Source organism: Solea solea, chromosome 6, assembly GCF_958295425.1.
Source record: "Solea solea chromosome 6, fSolSol10.1, whole genome shotgun sequence".
In the NCBI taxonomy this organism is placed as follows: Eukaryota; Metazoa; Chordata; class Actinopteri; order Pleuronectiformes; family Soleidae; genus Solea; species Solea solea.
In genome coordinates, this window is record NC_081139.1 from 21,489,057 (window position 1) to 21,507,548 (window position 18,492).

The 18,492-nt window shown below is 41.2% G+C and overlaps 3 protein-coding genes across 3 annotated transcripts; 1 reads left to right on the forward strand and 2 right to left on the reverse strand.

The window, feature by feature from the left end:
- Nucleotides 1–2,117: 2,117 nt before the first annotated feature.
- Nucleotides 2,118–9,043, reverse strand: si:dkey-28n18.9 (sorting nexin-6). The gene is made up of 14 exons (XM_058632865.1): nucleotides 8,794–9,043; nucleotides 8,267–8,377; nucleotides 8,086–8,193; nucleotides 7,059–7,119; nucleotides 6,806–6,930; nucleotides 6,022–6,105; nucleotides 5,871–5,945; nucleotides 5,731–5,761; nucleotides 3,863–3,950; nucleotides 3,335–3,374; nucleotides 3,140–3,226; nucleotides 2,909–2,998; nucleotides 2,665–2,730; nucleotides 2,118–2,545 (listed from the first exon to the last, which is right to left on the reverse strand). Exons 1-14 carry the CDS (start codon nucleotides 8,797–8,799, stop codon nucleotides 2,408–2,410), a joined length of 1,110 nt encoding a protein of 369 aa, XP_058488848.1. The 5' UTR covers nucleotides 8,800–9,043; the 3' UTR covers nucleotides 2,118–2,407.
- Nucleotides 9,044–9,172: 129 nt separating this feature from the next.
- Nucleotides 9,173–11,010, reverse strand: zgc:152986 (uncharacterized protein LOC101884054 homolog). The gene is made up of 2 exons (XM_058632866.1): nucleotides 10,467–11,010; nucleotides 9,173–9,581 (listed from the first exon to the last, which is right to left on the reverse strand). Exons 1-2 carry the CDS (start codon nucleotides 10,684–10,686, stop codon nucleotides 9,265–9,267), a joined length of 537 nt encoding a protein of 178 aa, XP_058488849.1. The 5' UTR covers nucleotides 10,687–11,010; the 3' UTR covers nucleotides 9,173–9,264.
- A 668-nt stretch (nucleotides 11,011–11,678) lies between these two features.
- Nucleotides 11,679–16,156, forward strand: zc3h10 (zinc finger CCCH-type containing 10). Its single transcript, XM_058632775.1, has 3 exons — nucleotides 11,679–11,839; nucleotides 13,359–14,636; nucleotides 15,194–16,156. The coding sequence occupies exons 2-3, from the start codon at nucleotides 13,503–13,505 to the stop codon at nucleotides 15,704–15,706; spliced, it is 1,647 nt and encodes a 548-aa protein (XP_058488758.1). The 5' UTR covers nucleotides 11,679–11,839; nucleotides 13,359–13,502; the 3' UTR covers nucleotides 15,707–16,156.
- The last annotated feature ends 2,336 nt before the right edge of the window (nucleotides 16,157–18,492 follow it).

The following is an 18,492-nucleotide window of genomic DNA, read 5'->3' on the forward strand; positions in this document are numbered from 1 at the left end:
GGCACTTAGTTGTGGCGGTTATAGTTAAGATAAGGGGTTCACTAAGATATAAAAACAAGGTTTTTTGTGTATGTGGTGCTTGGCTTCTGCCTGCTTCTCTGTTGCGATGTAGTGACAGGCAGCATCGATGGAGGCACCTCAGCTTTAAACAATAGCAAAGACTAATGTCGCAGTATACAGTACAATACAGGCCTCATAGATTTTTCCATTTGTATTGCTCATTAAGTACAGCGTAATACATTTTGCTCACCATCCCCCACTGCTCACGTGCTTGTGCCCACAGAGTTTCTCCCAGGTAGACAGTCAGAAGCATTTGGATACAGAGGTAAAAACAATAGAATCATAAAAACTGGTCCATAAACCTCTCACATTTAACTTTTACTGCGCCTCATTAAAAGCAATAAACCACAAAAATGAAGTGCAAAACATGCGCCCTGTAACTGCTAGATTTAATAATCAATACATGCGTGTGCCATTACCAGAGTGAATGTCTTCATACCTCATCAACATTCAATAGGGACTGTGATAATATGCATTTCAGTCAGTAGCTGGTGACTTAATTCATGTATTAAACATTAGTTTTTTCTAATATGATAGAGATGATATTGGTGAGATTCAGTGATAGGCTGAAAGCACCTGCAGATTTTAATGTTTGCATTTGTGAACTTTTGCATAAACATACAGCCTCAGTAGCTGCCGGTGTGGCTGTTGTATACATAAAAGAAAATATTATTTGTTGTCCTTATTGAGCACTGTGAGTCCTATCTTTAGCTGAGGACAGTAATTGTGAGGGTGGAGGATTCAGGTATGAGATAATATTAAGTTACAAAACCATCAGGGGAAATATCTAAACCAGGAGGAGGCAATGTGTCAACCAAAGCCACAACTTAGCAGATTTTCCCTCTCACCAGAGAAGATAACCAAGTCTCTCATTTATGCGTTCATTTGGGGAGGATGGAAAAACTCTTCATGGCACTTTATATATAACACTCTTTATCTCCCACCTTCACCGTCAAATGAGCACAACCTCCTCTCTACCCTCGTGTCTGATGAGACCTGTCATCTATATCTCAGTCTCATTCCCTCAAATGGGACGCGCTCCTCCTTATTCACTCGGCAGAGAAATTACAGGACACAACAGATGAGACAACCGAGCTGAAATATGGACGTATACACTCCTCAGCAGAGACGGGAGCTTGTTTATGAGATGTGCAGAAAATCCTAGTCTGGTCGTGAACCACGGCTCAATAAAATCTTTATACCGCCATAAAATACAGTGATTGTAAGAGAGAATTAACATTATGGTATTCGCAAAGCCAAAATGGTTCCAAAAGCCCAAACAACAGGCCAGAACCGTGTCCTTGCTGCCATGTCCTTGTGTGTGTGAGCAGCTGAACCAGCTGATTAATGATCCGGGAGTAAGAAACGCACACAATGGCAAGCAGATACTTTGGGAATCAATTCATCACACTTTATTTCGTGTGACCTGAGCTGATGTAGTGGCTACAGAGCAGCACAGTACACTCTCAGCACAAATGTATGAGTGTGGTTTAGAGAGCATATACACTCACGCATGTGCACACACACACACAAGGAGGGGACAAGTTCTCTGCCAGTGGCTCAAATCAAAACATTTATGCCAAGGATTTAGTGGAGAGTGTGTGACTGAGGGAGTGGTGTGTCTGTGTGTGTGTGTGTGTGTGTGAGAGAGAGAGTCGGCCCAAGTTATGAGCAAACTAATGGTGTTTTTCCATGATAGACTTCTAGCTCGGCTCGGCTCTACGCTTTTTTTTGCCTTTCCATTAAGGATAGTACCTGGTACCTGGTGCTGTTTTTAGAACCTGCTCTGGTGAGGTTCACTGATTGGTCAGAGAGTGTCGTCACTGGAAGTCAAGAGCGCGATGTCCGACACAAGAATCAAACTGAACAATGCCGAACTGTAGATCAGTTAAAAAGACTTGAAAATCCCGAAAACATGCGTTAATCGCCGACATTTAGCAAGAACATTTCTAAAATCTCAATATCAAACCAAGTAGAGTAGAGCCGCGGAGTGCAAGAACTGTATAATGGAAAAGCACCAAAAGGATAAAAAAAAAAAAAAACAAGTGTGACACTGGTTTGGTGTAAACAACAGAACTATAATGATTGCGATTTATAGTGATACATTATCAATAGTCGAAAAAGGCTTTGGCCTGGTGTGTGAGAGAGAGAGAATGAGAGAGAGAGAGAGAGAGAGAAGGAGATGCTCTTCAATTATGAGGAAAGTTTCCTTTTCTCACATTTTCTTCAATGCCATTGTATCAAGTATCAGGGCTGCAACAGGGGGGAGGACATGTTATGTCATCCTCTGCTTTGCTACGTGTAGAAACACTGAGGATGCTCCATTAGCAGAGTGTTAATGAGGTCACTAGGCCATCCCTCTGAAGGCTTGCAGGTATCGGTCGAACTGGTCAGCACTTTCTTTGGCTGTGAGAAGCTGCTGCTCGCACCACCCCACCAGAGCCTGCTGCAACATCCGCACACGGTCACTCTCAAACTGTGCAATCTGGAAGAGAAACACGTTCATACAGACAGCAAAATCAGCACATAGGACGATTATAATAGAGGCGTTACGATGAGCAAGCAGTGTGGAAATTGGGGTTCAATTTTAATTCAATAATTTACCTCCTGTTTTGCAACCCTGCTAATGTGATCAAACTCTGACTCTGCTGCTTTTTTCACCTCCTCCATCTGATGAACATAAGTGCACGTCATCATCATTACATGCTTGCTCTCAATCAGACTGAATTTACAAATCATATTTGCATTTTGTCGTCAGCCTTGTTGGTCTGTTCCCCCCACTGTGGTGTCATATCAGCAGGACATTACTGCCATCTGCTGGTAAAGATAAAGCACAGCAGACACTCACAGCCGCCTTCTTCACAGGTTTGGCCTTCTCTGCATTCCTCCGGGCCGTCTCTAACTCCACGAGTTTACAGGTTCTCCTGAACAGCATTTCCTGCATGGGACATATTAATCATGTGACACTGGGGAACATTGGTGACACGGTACATGCTGACATGTTGTATTTCAAAATAAAGCCAAGATTCGAGGTACGTAGGCCTCATAATGAACAACACACAACACACAACCAACACACCTTTTCTGCCTCCTGGTAGCGTGACTCCAGGTCCAGACCCAGTCCCAGGGTGCTTACATTGTTCTCAGCAACACTCATCATATTTTTCTGCCCACACAGCAGCACGTTATGTGCAGATTATTTGGCGAATCAATGCTCCACTGCAGCGTGAATGTATGTCTGTTAAAGTGGGGAAGAAAAGCAAAAACTACTTACCTTCATAGATTCTAAGACTTCTGATAATCTCACACAAATCCTGCAAGAGAAAACAATTAATGTTAAAACTGCAGTGCGTAATGTTTGGTGTTTAGTGTGAACAGAAGCTATGTAACATTATTTGTATGGAGCTTCCTTCATCTGTCTGCAGTACTATCTGACTGAGGGAGCGTTTGTGTGTATACAGCAGCAGTGGAGGGGCGGGGGCAAGAAGCAATCTATCAAACCAAGTGTTACTTGAACAGTAGAATTCACTTGTGAAAAGTTTCATGGGCTCTTCTTCGTGTTTCCATACGCCAAACTGTTTGCAGCTGATTTACTTGCGCAATGTTGTCAATGACTCAGTCTATGCTGACACAAATCACTTCCTGTGTGCAGTGCAGGAATGATCCGAACACTGCTATACAGAGAAACACACAGTCGTGTGGATCTGATCGGCTTAATCAGCGATGTGTGAACTTATTTGGCAACGGTTTGAATGTAACAGACATTTCTTTTACATCTAAGTACAGGTGATTATGTTCTGACCTTGAAAAAGCCTGTTTGACAGGATCCTCCCCTGCCTCCACACAGAGATGCAGAGCAGCTGAGAAGTGTCCACATGCCACTGCAATTTCTGCAAGCACATACAACATGTAACTAAGAGTAATGCACAGAATTGGTGTTGTTATGACCTGTTTACGAACAATCAGACAAATTACACGAATGACACAAGTATCCACTTTGAATATGACAGATGGATTAAGGAAGTTCTATATAATCTCAAATTTGAGAGGCTAAGATTCTCCCTCAGAGGCTCCCTGAGGAAATTTGATCAAACTTGAAACCCCTTGCTCTCCATCATAGACTCCCTGATGAGTGAAATTAAGTCATTTGGATTTACAGTGTAACTAATCACCAACTCAACTTTTTCTTTATTTTTTTTTAAATGTTTTTATTTATTTCTATTTTCTTCTTTGTTTCTCTGTATGTTGGGTTTTTGGTTTCGCTTTTGTTTGGTCCCGTTTTCCCCTTTTTTGTAATGTGTCTGTCACCTAGGCACAGGGGATAAAGATGGTGTATTGGGGGAGGGGGAGAGCAGGAAAAGGGGGAAAAAAGAAAAAATGTGAGCACTGTTTCATATTTTAAGCACTGTTTCACAATGTGCACACTTTGTATGGTTGGTTCTCAATAAAACGTATTGGGAACAAAAAAAGTATCCACATTGAACAAACTGATGGTGCTCACACTGCAGGGCGGAAAGGTTTTGCTTATTAACCGCATGAAAAACCTGGTGAGCTTTTTGAGCGCAACTGCTGCTTGTAAGCAGTGGTGGGAGTAATCAATCACATTTACTCGCGTTACTGTATTGGAGTAGGTTTTTGGTTGATGTTTTTTTTGGAAGTGTTGTACTTCACTACATTTTAAATCACATCCGTTACTGGGTAAAAAAATGTTGGCCTGGATTCAAATAAATAAATGAATTCACGCACCGGAAACTTTAGGTGACCGACGAGGACAGGTGAATTGGCCCTAATTTAGGTCCCTGAGTGAGTGAGAAAGTTAAAGCATTTGTGACCTTTGACCCAGTTTGACCGCTACATTATGTGTTTACATATTTTATTTTATCAGCACTTTATTTTGCAGAAAAGCAGTCTTGCAAGATCTGGGCCACCGTCCCGGAGTCCTCCAAATCAGGAGGTCACACACACACACACACACACACGCACGCACGCACGCACGCACGCACGCACGCACGCACGCACCCTGGCCAAGTTATAAGATCAAGGCAGTGATGTCAGACATTCATCATGGCAGAGCTGGCGAAAAAGAAGATAAAATAGTCCTCGAAATGTGCATCATACTGCTGAGGATGGATGCAGTTAGTGTGAAAGATAAAAAATATAGCCAACAGACTAAAGACACACATGAACATAACAACATAAATATTAATTATAAATAACCCTCATGAGACACATCACATTGTTTTCGAGTCAGGAGTCTCAGGAACTCAATCTGAGGAGAAACATGAGCAAAATTAAAAAGCCCAATAAACCATGAGACAGATGAACCAACTCAACCCAATCCATGTTTAACTTAACTTATGTCCAACATTGTAAAGAAACAAACATATTCAAAACATTTTATTATGAGTAATGAGTATGAGACTTTGCCGGCAGAGAAAAAATAAATACACTTCATATGAACCCAAAAGGCTTATGTATGAAATTAATTCAAAAAGACGAGAACTAAGCACATTTTCACTACAATTTTAGTTTTATAAACACACATTCAGTTTTAGTTAGTTGTCTTTATGTTAATCTAGTTTTCATTTTTATTTCAGTTGAAGAAAATGGTTTTTTTTTTTCCTTATTTGACTATAATAACCTTGATGTGCATGTGTTTGTATTTCTTACTTTGCTCAGTCAGCACCACCTCTAGGAATCTCTGCAGGAAACATGACGACAGACGTTAAACAGTAAAGTGTGTATGTGACTGTGTGAGGGCAGAACGAACGGCTGAGGACAAACACAGACCAACAGTGAGATTGACTCACCTCAGTGGCGTTCTTGGTGCAGCCTGTCATGACCAGGTTCTGGTCACGCTGCGCTTGAAAGAACTCGTCTACATCCTACGAACACAAGTCACTTCAATAAACTTTCACATTCAGGCTGTGAATTATTCCTATACGAGTCTCACTTGTGTACCTTGTGGCCTTCTTTCCTCATTTCATCCATAGCTTGACTCAGCCAGTTGAAGATGTTTTTCTTCACTTTTTGTCGACCTGGAGGCTTCACATAGCCGGAGAAAGTCAATTAACATCTTTTGTACAAAATTAAAGGAAGAATTGCCTGAAAGAAATCATTTACGGTGCTTATAATTGTCACAAACCTTAACAATAAGTGTCTAACCTTACAATAGTAAAAAATAATATGTGGACACATTTACATTTTCCTGCTGGCTCGTGTCACAAAATAACTGCTAAAGCTACAGATAAACAGCATTCCTGACCTCATGTGGCTGATGCAGTCAGACAGGAAGGATTAGGTTAGACATACACAACACTATGACACTTTAACCTGAACTCAGTATTACTTTGTATGTGTGAATATGTGTGTACTTGAATACAATACAGTATATTCATAATAACTCACTGGTACAGCTTAATATCAACTTTTTTGTGACCAAACAGAGGCAGCGTAATATCAACAATAACAACAAAAATCACCATAAATCATTCAGGTGCTGTCAGACCAGGATTAAATGTTGACCTTACCACTGTGTGGCAATAAAGTGAACCACTTCACAGCCTTGAGTCCTCCACATAATAGCAGTGTATCATATTTGTCACATGATTCTCGTCTCTCCTGAACCGATGTCCGTGAACGTTTAACCATTTACTATCTCTGCTGCTCATAAAAGTGTATCACACTGACTTCTTTATAGCATAAGCATAACAAAAAAAAAAGTATTTTCTTTGTGTCCACTTACGTCTGAGCTGGTAAGAAAGATCTCCACGGCTTTGGTTTTTTTTAGCAAGTCATGTGAAGCGACCTGTCGAAGGAAAGTCTCCAGTGCTTTACAGTACGGCTGCCACTCTCCCAGACCCAGGAAACCTGCAGAAATGCATTAGACGTTTAGATACTGTATGTAATGTCACACGCTGCACGTCACAAAAATGAAACTTATATGTTACACATTGATAGGTTTCCTTTTATCTGGAGAGATCTTCAGATGTACTCACCGAGCTGTTTCATGCCCTTGGCAGTGACATTCACCTGAGGCTTTGCAGGAATCGGAGGAAACTTTAAGGGGAAAAAAACCAGTAGAATTACAGTATATGAAAGCACATTAATGTATATTATTTATTCAAAACTAAGGGTTCAATGTCTTATGTTTTTCATTCAAAGCATTGTTTCATTGGATGGTAACTAAATGGAGTTAAACCTTTTTTGAAATATTGCAGTGCTTGGGAGTTATAGTAAGCACACAATAAAACATTTATTGATTTGACGTGACTGGATTACTATTGCTGAAGTCGGCAGAAGTGCAGGGAAAAAAAGGAGGAGATCCACATAACTTGGACAACGCTATCACATTTCTTAACTAAAGTGTGTAACTTTTAAATTTTAACAACCTGGACAGGTCACCAACCTACCACAGGGTTGAACAAGGAGCAACATTCTAACAGTTAAAACGGCCGTGTGTGACTTTTACATATCAATACATTTCTGTTAGACTCAAACCACAGTCAAATGAATTCAAATGAGTTACCAGATGGAGGGAATGGCAACCAAGATGGCTGAAAACGCAAATAAGCACCCGCGAAAACCTTTGCAAGTGAATTCCACTGCTCAAAAAAACACAGTGGTTCAATGGTTTGACAGACTAAGGTAGAATGTTCTTTTTTGCCGCCCCTTTGTGAACACAAACTCTCTCATATTGCTGGACAGAGCCCATTTTCAGAAGTACATAGTATACAAATATGGGTAAAATTGGTTAACCAGTGCCAAACAGAATAATAACATCTACAATAAAAGTTATGCACCGCAGCGTTACACCAGTGTCAGTGTGCTTATGGATTTCTAAATCACAGAATTGTTGTGTTATGAGAAGATACAGTACAATATTCACTTCAACCCTGGAAACACAACAAACGCTGCCACTAACTCTAAAGACTTCACCCTCAGAGCGACCAAGATACCCCACCGTCTATCTACTGGTTTACAAGTAGACAAGAAGAACGAGGCACAGATGAAATCAGTACTGACTATGACACCATGTAGTCCGGGTACGTCCTCCTGAGAGAAGAGGTGCTGCTGCAGCCACTCCACATCATCATAGGTGCGGTCGACATGGTACTCTCCTGTCCCAGACACCTGACACACACAGGACAGACCACATGTCAGGATGGTAGCAGTTTTAGGCTTGATCACATTTTTGCATTCTCACCTTCTGAGAAACAATCACAAAGGTAAGAGTGTCCCCATCTTTCAGCACATCCATGACCTTTATGTTATGGCCATGGACACTTAGAGCAGATGTCACGTCTTGTACCTCCTCCTGTGAAAAAAAAATAAATCCCAAAACCTTACATTTATATTACATAGAGTATTTGCTACACAGTCTAAGCATTATGGTTTGGGTTTTTTTTAAATCACTGCTTATTGCCAGGTGGTAAATGGATCAGCACAAATGTGTTGCGAACAGCTTTTGTTTAAGATGTAAATAGGACTGTATCTGTACTTAAATCCAGTAGATACTCAAGATTGTGTCCCCGGCATCAGTATCAGACAAAAAAAAGAGAAGTGAAATCAAGTAATCCCTAGCTGTGAGTATACTTTATACAATAGCTAACTAAATTCACATTTGTATCCAATCTAAATTGGACTGCATGCAGAAGTGTGCCTGCGTATAAAGCTGTCACATGATTCTCACAGGTTGTTTTTACACAAATAAACATTTTCAGACACACTTACCATCATTGTCACGCGTGAAAGTTAATGTTTCCAGTCCGTCTTTGACCAGCTTGGTCAAAAATAATCTTCTTTTAGCTTGGTAAAAGTGCAAGGAAGCTTTAGTGCGCTGACACTCCAACTGCTGAGAAGGCACAGGATATCCTCTGGGTCAAAGTGCACACTGGCCCTGAGAGAAACGGAGTGAAAAACAGTGCCAAGGCTAAAGTGCTGGCTCAGGGAAAAAAAGATGAGTTAATGGCGTGTTGGTCAGTAACTCTCAGCCTTCAACACACCCACACAGGAAAAGAGGCATAACGGTTCAATCCAATCCTCAACCGTGAACTCATAAACGACCACTGAACGTACGAGACATCCCACAAAAGATGCAGAACACGAGGCATATTCAGTGAGCAATTTAATAGACTTCAACAATAAAAGATAAAACACTAAACAAAATGATCAATAACGATGTACAACACAGACATCACATGTCTAGAAGGTGTACTCGTCCTCAAATTCATCCCCATCCCCGTAAAACAAGCTGAAGCTGGGAGCCTCAGACGTGTAATGTTCATATGGATCATCATCATCCTCCTCCTCCTCCTCCTCCTCCCAGTCCTGAGCAAAGTTCCAGTGGAATTGAGATTTCTCAAAGAGATTTTCCCCAAAGTCATAGACGAAGTTGGAGAAAGTGAAGTGTGCGTGTGTCTCGTGCTCGGCATCAACAGAACCCTGACTGTGTAGAAAAGACTCGTGGCCCACTATGTCGTAGAATCTCCTCTTCTCCTTGTTGGAGAGAACTTTGTAGGCTAAAGGAGGAGGAGACAGAATTGGGCTCAATGATTGGGTGAAAACATGTTATCACAACATTTCTGACAGATAATGAAACTAAAGTTTTTGAGTCAAGGTGCAGTTTAATATTCTCTGTGTCATAGATTTAAAATGTGATTCTCACTGTACCAGCAAAACTTTCAGCCAAACTTTAAGCAATTGAATAGGCGTGCGTACCTCTGGTGGTGCACATACCATAGTTTGATAACCTTGGATCTAAACTTATCAATTTTGTACAAAACTGGCAAATTCAAGAGATTTTTTTTTTTAAGTAACTTGAATTTCTCTTGCATCTTTTTTTCAGAATACAAGGCACTGAATTCTGCACGACTGATGTTTTTGTGAAGAAAAAAGAGAAAACACTTAACTTCTCTATATTCTATTAAAAGGATGAGACTTTAAAGATTTTTGGGCTATTTCCAAAATGTATGAGCTACATTTTTTCATTTGCACAGACAACAGAGCATTTACAGTGAATATAGGAGAGTTAAAATAAAGCCTTTGTGATTTGCTAAATGTAAGCTATGACTTGACAACCAGTGGTGAATAAAACATGGGTTAGTTTTACTGTTTCTCTTTCCATGTTGACATTGCTTTCTGGATTATTTGTGCTGCTGCCTGTTTAAAACACTGTGGCATACTTTTTGGATTTCAGTTAAAGAAACTATGACAAATGACACATCACATTTGTACTTTCAAATGGCCTAATTTGTGCAATTTTGATCTGCTTTAAAAACTAAATTCTCCATAATATTCCAAAAGGAAATGCCCTATTGAGAATGAATACATTACACGTTTTTTTTAAGTGATTCCATTGCTTTAAATAACATTTACAGAGAAAAATCACTCAGCTGGAGTTTTACCTTCTGTAATCTCTCTGAAAGTCTTCTCAGCGTCGGCTCTCTTGCTCTTGTCAGGGTGATACTTCACTGCCAGTTCGCGGAAAGCCTTTTTAATCTGGACGTCGGTGGCTGTTGGCTCAACATTGAGAGTGTCATAGTAAGTGCTGCTGGTTTCTGTGGCAGCAGCGGCCAGTAATGACACTGCAGCAAAGCAGAGCAACAGCACCACGCAGTCTTCCATCAAAGAGGAGACGAGAAACACTTTGCTATACTGACAAAAACTCTCACTCAAACCTGCTCACATGGACCTGGTTTGACAGCACCTGAAGCCGGGTGACTACTCCACACGTACAGCACAGATAACAAAAGCTGTGGTTTGTGGGTGCTAAGACGCCGGCAAGATAATATGAATAGTTTAGCCAAACTACTTACACACGCATGAGGAAGTAACCATGACCTCCTTTGCTGACATTTTGTGTTTTAAGCGGTGGGGGTGTCTCTAGATACACTGAAGTACAACGTGTATTTATTTCCTTGTATGAGAGAAAACAACAACCAACTTCAAAGAGACACACATGGATGTCATTCGCTGCTTTCACCACTAGAGGGCGGAAAACTAACAGCAGCCCGGTCAAAACGGACAGGAAGAAAGTTGTCATTGTAAAACATTCTCAAGCTGATTATAAGTGGACTGAAAATCATTTCGTATGGTCTAATTACTCAAATTTGAGCATAATTTATTGCAGTGACTGATGCATTTGATATCCGAGTGTAAGCAGACTGAAAATCATTCAGTTTAATTTTGGGATTTATAAAAAAATTAATAAATAGTGTCCCACATTTGCATGCTCAAATGGCTACAATTTAAAATCATCCATAATTTACAGCAACCACTGATGCATTTCATGTCAGGGCAACTCTGACTACACACATTTATGACAATAAGTCGGTTTTACTGGATACATTTAGACTGTACTAGCAGACTCATTTCAGGATTTTGAGCTGTAAAAACTAAATGTATGCTTTCTTTTCAATAGTATTTGAGTATCACGTTTGCACATTCAATATGGCTTAATTTCTAAACTTTTAGGTTAAGAAATTAAACAGACGTGCAACGTGTATTTTTTATTTCCTTGTATAAAATAACATCCAATTTTTACACGCTTTTCAATGTCGTTCAATATTTTCACCGCTAGATGGCAGAAAAGAATAGCTCGATAACACCTACTTCTTCTTCGTGAGTAGAAAAAGAAGCTCTAATGGAGAAATGTGGTAAACAGAACACAGGCTGTGATGTCGATAATACCACAGGTCTAGTTTCTTTTTCACGGCACACATATCTACACATATTCCCATGTGTCAGAACCAGACGTTTCTACGTGGGACATAAACAGGTGGATTCACCGTTTGGTTTCTTTTGGTAAAACAATGTTAGCATTTAGCCAGCAAGCTTTGTAGCATTCCTTAGCTAATTTTAGCTCGCCCGTTGTGTCCTCGTTTCAGCGAGGTTCCTGAATGTCACTGTACTGATAACCATGTTTTTAACAAGTCATTGCTTAGTTGTTTAATACCCGGTATTAACAAACACCAAGTGCTAACTTGTTTACCAGTTGTCACCATATGCTAACATACATAATTCCCGTTCTATTCCGGTGTTCCAGTTTAACCTGTGATCTCATAGTCACAGTCACTCATGGTATTTGTTTACATGTTCGTGTTTTCTGTATTCCGGATGTTTTCCTGCTATTGTCGATCGTCACTTCCACGAAGCCGACGTGTGTGTCCGTGTCAAACTTAAGTCGATAGACTACAATGTTTCTCCGAGTCAATATCACTCACAGACAACAGCCTGGAGCATAACATAGAAAATAGCGAGAGGTTCACACAGACCTGTGGCTGATTCTGTTTTATGAAACACACCCATGTTACAATATGTCAAATGAAATACAAATTAGAAGAGCTGTGGGAGTCACAGGGTACCCCACGTTACGATCTGCAATACATGGTCCAACAATAATATTATGATACAACGATTCTGTGATAATAAATATATTGCAAGACAATCATATAGCGATGCATCACGAAATTTATGCACAACATTCATTTGAGCAGCGCCACTGTGAGGAGACATAAAGTTGCGATGCCCAGTGAGGGAAACTGGCAGGGACTGTTGACTATCCATTGCCTTAATTTGTTAATAAAAATATCGATATTTACCCTGGCGTATGGATTATCATGTTGCACGAGGAAAGATGACCATATGTCACCAAATTGAGATTTTGACTCACACCTGCATTCGAACATGCTTTCATGTATTCATCCAAATACCTGTGTGTATGTGCGCTTAATACGTGTATGACTAAACATTACACAATGCTACAACCCGTACACTGAATAAGATAAAGGCATAAGTTATGATTTTTGACATGCAGACAAATTTGACATACAAAACACTTTTCTAAAAGACATTGGTCAAGGCATTTCATGTTCATGTCATATGTGTGATCGTTTGCTTCTTAACTGGGAGCATTTTCACTCTGTCTGTAGAGCTTTTTAAAAACAGCTGATGCAAGTAGAGAAAACCATATTATATCAGGCGTAGCAGCCACAGATTTGTTTTATCAAATATGTGGTTAAATTCTGCTCACTTACCCAAAACTTTCAATTTAAGCCCAGAAATGTACACTCAGCTTTGCGTACTGTAAAAGATGTTAAATATATCAAAATCGATACTGGTGTAGGCTACTATGAGCTTACATCTCAACTTTCATTCAGGTAAGACCTTAAATGCACAAGTAGCCCCAATACAGTACAGAACATTATCATAGTCACCAGTTGGTGTAATGTTATATGCTCAGCCACCACTTTTTGTACCTTCAAATTGTAACTTGTCCTTTTTTTTTTCTCTTGCAGAACGCTGAGTAGCACATTTCACAACATCAGGGAAAAACATTTCTCCAATGATTTATTTACTTGTGTGTGTGCATATTTGCCAGGACGAGTTAGCACCCCTCATACACATGAGTGCTAATTTCCCCTCGTGCTGGTCTGAGCGTCATGCCTGACCGGGATAGTTCCTATCTGTCAGGTGGTGGTGGTAGTCTGGGTGAGGAAGGAGGGCCTGGGTCAGGTCTGGCAGGCGGCTCAGTAGAGGGTAGAGGGGGCTCAGGAGGAAGTATTGGAGGCAACACCTCTGGTTCTGGGAACATGGGAGGAGGAGGAGCACTTGGAAATGGCAACAGTTGTGGGAGTGGTGGAGGGCAAGGCGCGGGACCGGCTTTAGACGGTGTCTGCAGGGACTTCATACGCAATGTCTGCAAGAGAGGGAAACGCTGCCGCTTCAGACATCCCGACTTTAATGAGGTACCAAACTTAGGAGTACAAAAGAATGAGTTCATCTTTTGTCATGACCATCAGAATAAGGAGTGTACACGTACCAACTGTCGCTTTGTCCATGGATCTAAAGAAGACGAGGACTACTACAAGAAATCAGGAGAGCTGCCTCTCAGGCTGCGAGGGAAAGTTGCAGCAAGATTGGGTCTCTCCCCCATGGATCTTCCCCATAGCCGTGGGGAGGTCCCTATCTGCAGAGACTACCTGACTGGAGAGTGTCAGAGGGGCAACAAATGCAAATTTCGCCATGTCAAAAAAGACTTTGAATATGAGCCTTCCAGGGTTGGAGTGGGTGGTGTGATGGGACCAGGTGCCAGTGGAATGGTGAATGCTGGGGTCGGGATAGGTGGTGGAGGAGTAGTAGGAGGTGTCTGTGGAGGCATGCAGGGACTTGTAGGAGTTGGAGGTGGGAGTAATATAATGGGTATGGGATGTCCCAGCTTGGGTGGTTGCCGAGATCCAGGTATCTCTGGAGTTGGGGGAGTAGGAGTTGGTGGGATGAGTGGTTGTCTGTCCATAAGTTCTTCAGCACAGCGACGTTATGACAGGAGCTCAGTGTACGATCCTCTGCTGGAGAACGGGTTGTTTGATGCCAGTTCCTTAGAAGCCTCAATCGACCACACTGCTCTGCAGTTGAAGAGGCGTCGGTTGGAGGGGTTCCGCCTGGCAGATGGTAATGTCGGTGGACACTATGAACTGGGACTTCAGGCCACCTTGCAACCACGCCCATTTGAATACAGGATCCTGGAGGAAGAAAATGCCCTGCTGAGGAAGAGAGTGGAAGAGTTAAAGAAACAGGTTAGAATTGTATTTTTTTTAGTTTTTAGAATTAGTATAATAAGTACATAATTAGTACTTGTCAGAGACGTGATAAAAATATATTTTCTGTTCAACAAACACAGAGAGGTGATATATTCACCATTGTGGTGACCCTCTTTCTCTCTAGCTGTGATACCTGCATCCTCACAGCAGGAGTCTGTTCTTTCTGTTCTTCATTTCCTTCTGTCTAGGAATTTTGCTATTTTCTGGGCAACGCTCCAACACACCAGATTCAGATAAACAGCTCGTTATCAGGCTTCTGCAGAGCTTGATGACGAGCTGACCATTTGGATAAATTAACCGTTCTGGGGGACTTATTTTAAAGTGGTATTGAGCCTAAAGACGCACAGACACTATGTCATATCTGTTTTTAGTTCAATAACAGCTGACTTGGATGGGGTCCTTTTTATAGTGAAACCCCAGTGAAGTAATTAGTTATTTTTTGTAGCACAGGTCACTCTTGAGAATATGGGGAAAACAGCAAAAATTTAGTTATTTAAAATTTCAAACATGTTCTATTTGTTTTTTTTTTCCAGGTTTCAAATCTCATTGCCACAAACGAGGTTCTCCTGGAGCAGAATGCCCAGTTCAGAAACCAGGCCAAGGTGATGACCCTCTCTTCCACTCCTGCACCCAGTGAGCAGACTCTGGTTCCCCCTGTGGGTGCAGTAAGTTCCTACAATCACAGCATCGCCCAGACCCACACCACCCTGAGCAGCGCCGGACTGCAGCCTCGGCCTGTCACACAGCAAGACCTGGTAGCTTCCACGGGTGCCCCTACTGCGCCCCCTAGCAATGCAGCCCCACCGACGGCCCCTCCGCCCCACCTCAACCCTGAGATCACTCCCCTCTCTGCTGCCCTCGCACAGACCATTGCACAAGGAATGGCACCTCCCGTCTCCATGGCACCGGTGGCAGTTTCTGTGGCACCAGTTGCAGTGTCTATGACGCAGCCTATGCCCGGCATCACCATGAGTCATGCCACTACCCCGATGGTGTCGTACCCCATTGCCAGTCAAAGCATGAGGATCACCACTCTGCCTCACTAACTGATCCAGTGGTCAGGGCTGGAGTGGACACATGGTGAACTGAAGCATCCTCAGTGAGGATTTTATCATACATGATACACGACTCACCTGATGAATGGACAGTGATAAGAGAGGTCTCTTCTCCACCAAAGGGCAGGATAATGACTTTTCCTTTCCTTCGCCCTGTATTCTTTGGCTACATTACAGCAACATGTTTCCTGCAGGCAAACTGACATGTGAACTGTGACGAAAGTCTGTACCAAAGGAAACATTTTCAAATATAGGCACCAAAAATGGTAACAGACTCTTTTGGAGATGTCATCAAGTGTTTTAAGCATTTCCGCAAGACTGCTGTGTCATGGGAACCATGCAGACTGTGGAAGCAGTTTGTGTCTATTTTTTGTGGTTTGCTCTTGTGTAGTCTGACTTTGGTCGCAAAATAAAAAAAAAAAGAAAAAGAATAACAACCACTCAAGACATAAATCTTGTGCAATTTGTCACTTTTATTGCTGCTTTCTTCTGTTCACAATTATATATTCACAGTTCACTCAGGAAGATAATAAGTCAAGCTTAGATGGTTTCCAGTAGCAAGTGCTTGTGTTGCTTGGGTGGAGTGACACTGTGTAAACTTGAATACATGAACAAACGTTTCTTCAGTAGCTTCACATCCGTGTGACTTTTCAAACAAGAGGGACTTAAGGTGCCGGCTAACAACAAGCAATGGGAATCATTACAGCCCAGGGTCTGCGTGCTCACACCGGATTTAGGGATTGAGGAGAATGCACAGTCTGCTGTTCTAAAGTAAACTGGCAGCAGAGAAGGACGGACCAAGTGCTGGTGGGCTAACCATTCTAATGAAGGGAGCAGTAGCCACATGGCAATAATTCCTACTTGAAATGGAGCAGTTGTGTGCAGCAGACAGGTAAATTCACTTTCCAGCAATTACTTCATTTATATGGAAAACAATACTGACATTATTTTAAATCATGACAATCTTATTATGATGTTTGCGTGACTTGAGACGTGTCACAGAGCACAACCTAATTATGATTCATGTCGGCTTTCAGTCGGCTTTCGGTCCACTGCCGGAAAAATTCTAAAAGTATCTCTGATTAAGATGTAATCATGTGTGCGTCAGAGCTTCCCTAACAAATAAACCGCACTTTTAAAACCCACATATTTGTACATTAGCGAGAATACCATGAAGTAAACGGATAACTTAAAATTAAAATTCAAACATGTTGTGCCAGTTACCAATGAACAACCATACATACATAATAATAATGAAACTAAGTGTGTTTGGCCATAACTGAAAAGCTCTTTGTTTTTACAAATAAACACAACATACTGTATCATTAATTAAAATGAATGGCAAAGTAAGAAGTGAATTAGACATATTTTAAAACCTCACTTTTTCGACAAATGTTTCATTAAATTTCTTACATGAAAGAAATGTTATATCACCTTCTGAGGGCCCACCTGCAATACCGTCATGACCCACCAGTGGGCCCACGCAAGCGCTGCTCTACATAACGGAAAAACTTCACATGTGTTAGTTTGATACTGATTCAGAGTGTGACCTTATTCTGATTTACATACATACATTTTTCAGGCTGTTAATGCTAATGCAGAGTTGGAGTGTTACATACAATGGATGTACAGTGCCCGTTTGGAGAGAGAGATGATTAAACAACACAATTTACACTTGTTTTGATGTGAACAGGGACAGTGAAGAAAATGTGTGGAAGGCCCAAATGGAAAAACAAATCAATAACATTCTAACTGTATACAATATCTTTAATATTTTACCTTTCCTTTGCAAGACAGCACAGAAGCTGCATTGCAAAGTGATAGATTGGCTGTTTGGGTTGTACTCTGAAAAGGAAATGGAAAACCACTTTGGGCCCATTTGTACTCCACGTAAACAAAAGGAGATGAATGGAGACTTTCGTCCGTACTTTGTGTTCGTCTTGACAAAATGGAGCAATACCACCATCTTGGTGGTATTGCCCTAGTCGGAAAACAGGGAGTGACTGCCAGGGTGCGTCATGTTTAATTTTGGAGCTATCCAGCGAAGCAAGTTGTCAAAAGTCGCAAATACAGCTTGTCATAAATCTCCCTTATCGACAACACCAACAAATAATATCCCCCATTAATTGGACGACTTTACATTCAGTGTTCGTACATTTCACTGCTACGAAATCCGCTTTCAACACTGCCCTCTAGAGAAAGTATTGTGTCACATCCATACCAACGCAAAAGACGCACAGAGGTTTGTGACAGATGGGCTTAAAACAGAAGAAAGCAGAGTATAAAGGGCCTTTAAAGGGTTTAGATATACCAATGTTATTGACTTTTTCAGTTAAGCTTTATTATACAGGGCTGAAGAAATGACAAGCGTTTGATATTTAGGCTTTCATATTCATCTTGACTTTTGTTTTTGATGCAATTAATTAATTATTTGCATCAATTATGATGCAAAGAGATTTATGTTTATGCATCGCCTCCATTGTATCTGATGCTCTATTACAAGTTGATTCACTACTAATAATAATTACTCACGTGACTCCTTTAGTTGGGCTTTATTACACAGGGCTACAACACATTTTTTCACTGTTGTGTATTCACATCAAAACAAAGTGTAAAATGTGTCGTGGTTCTCGAATGTACCACACTGACTGTGCACGTTCCTCACACACTCCCACTTCAAAAAACCCGAACTGTGTCTTTAACCGGCTTAATATCAGAATACTGCTCCGTGTAAACGATATTCCAACATAAAATGTTCTGGCTTGGCAAATTTCCGT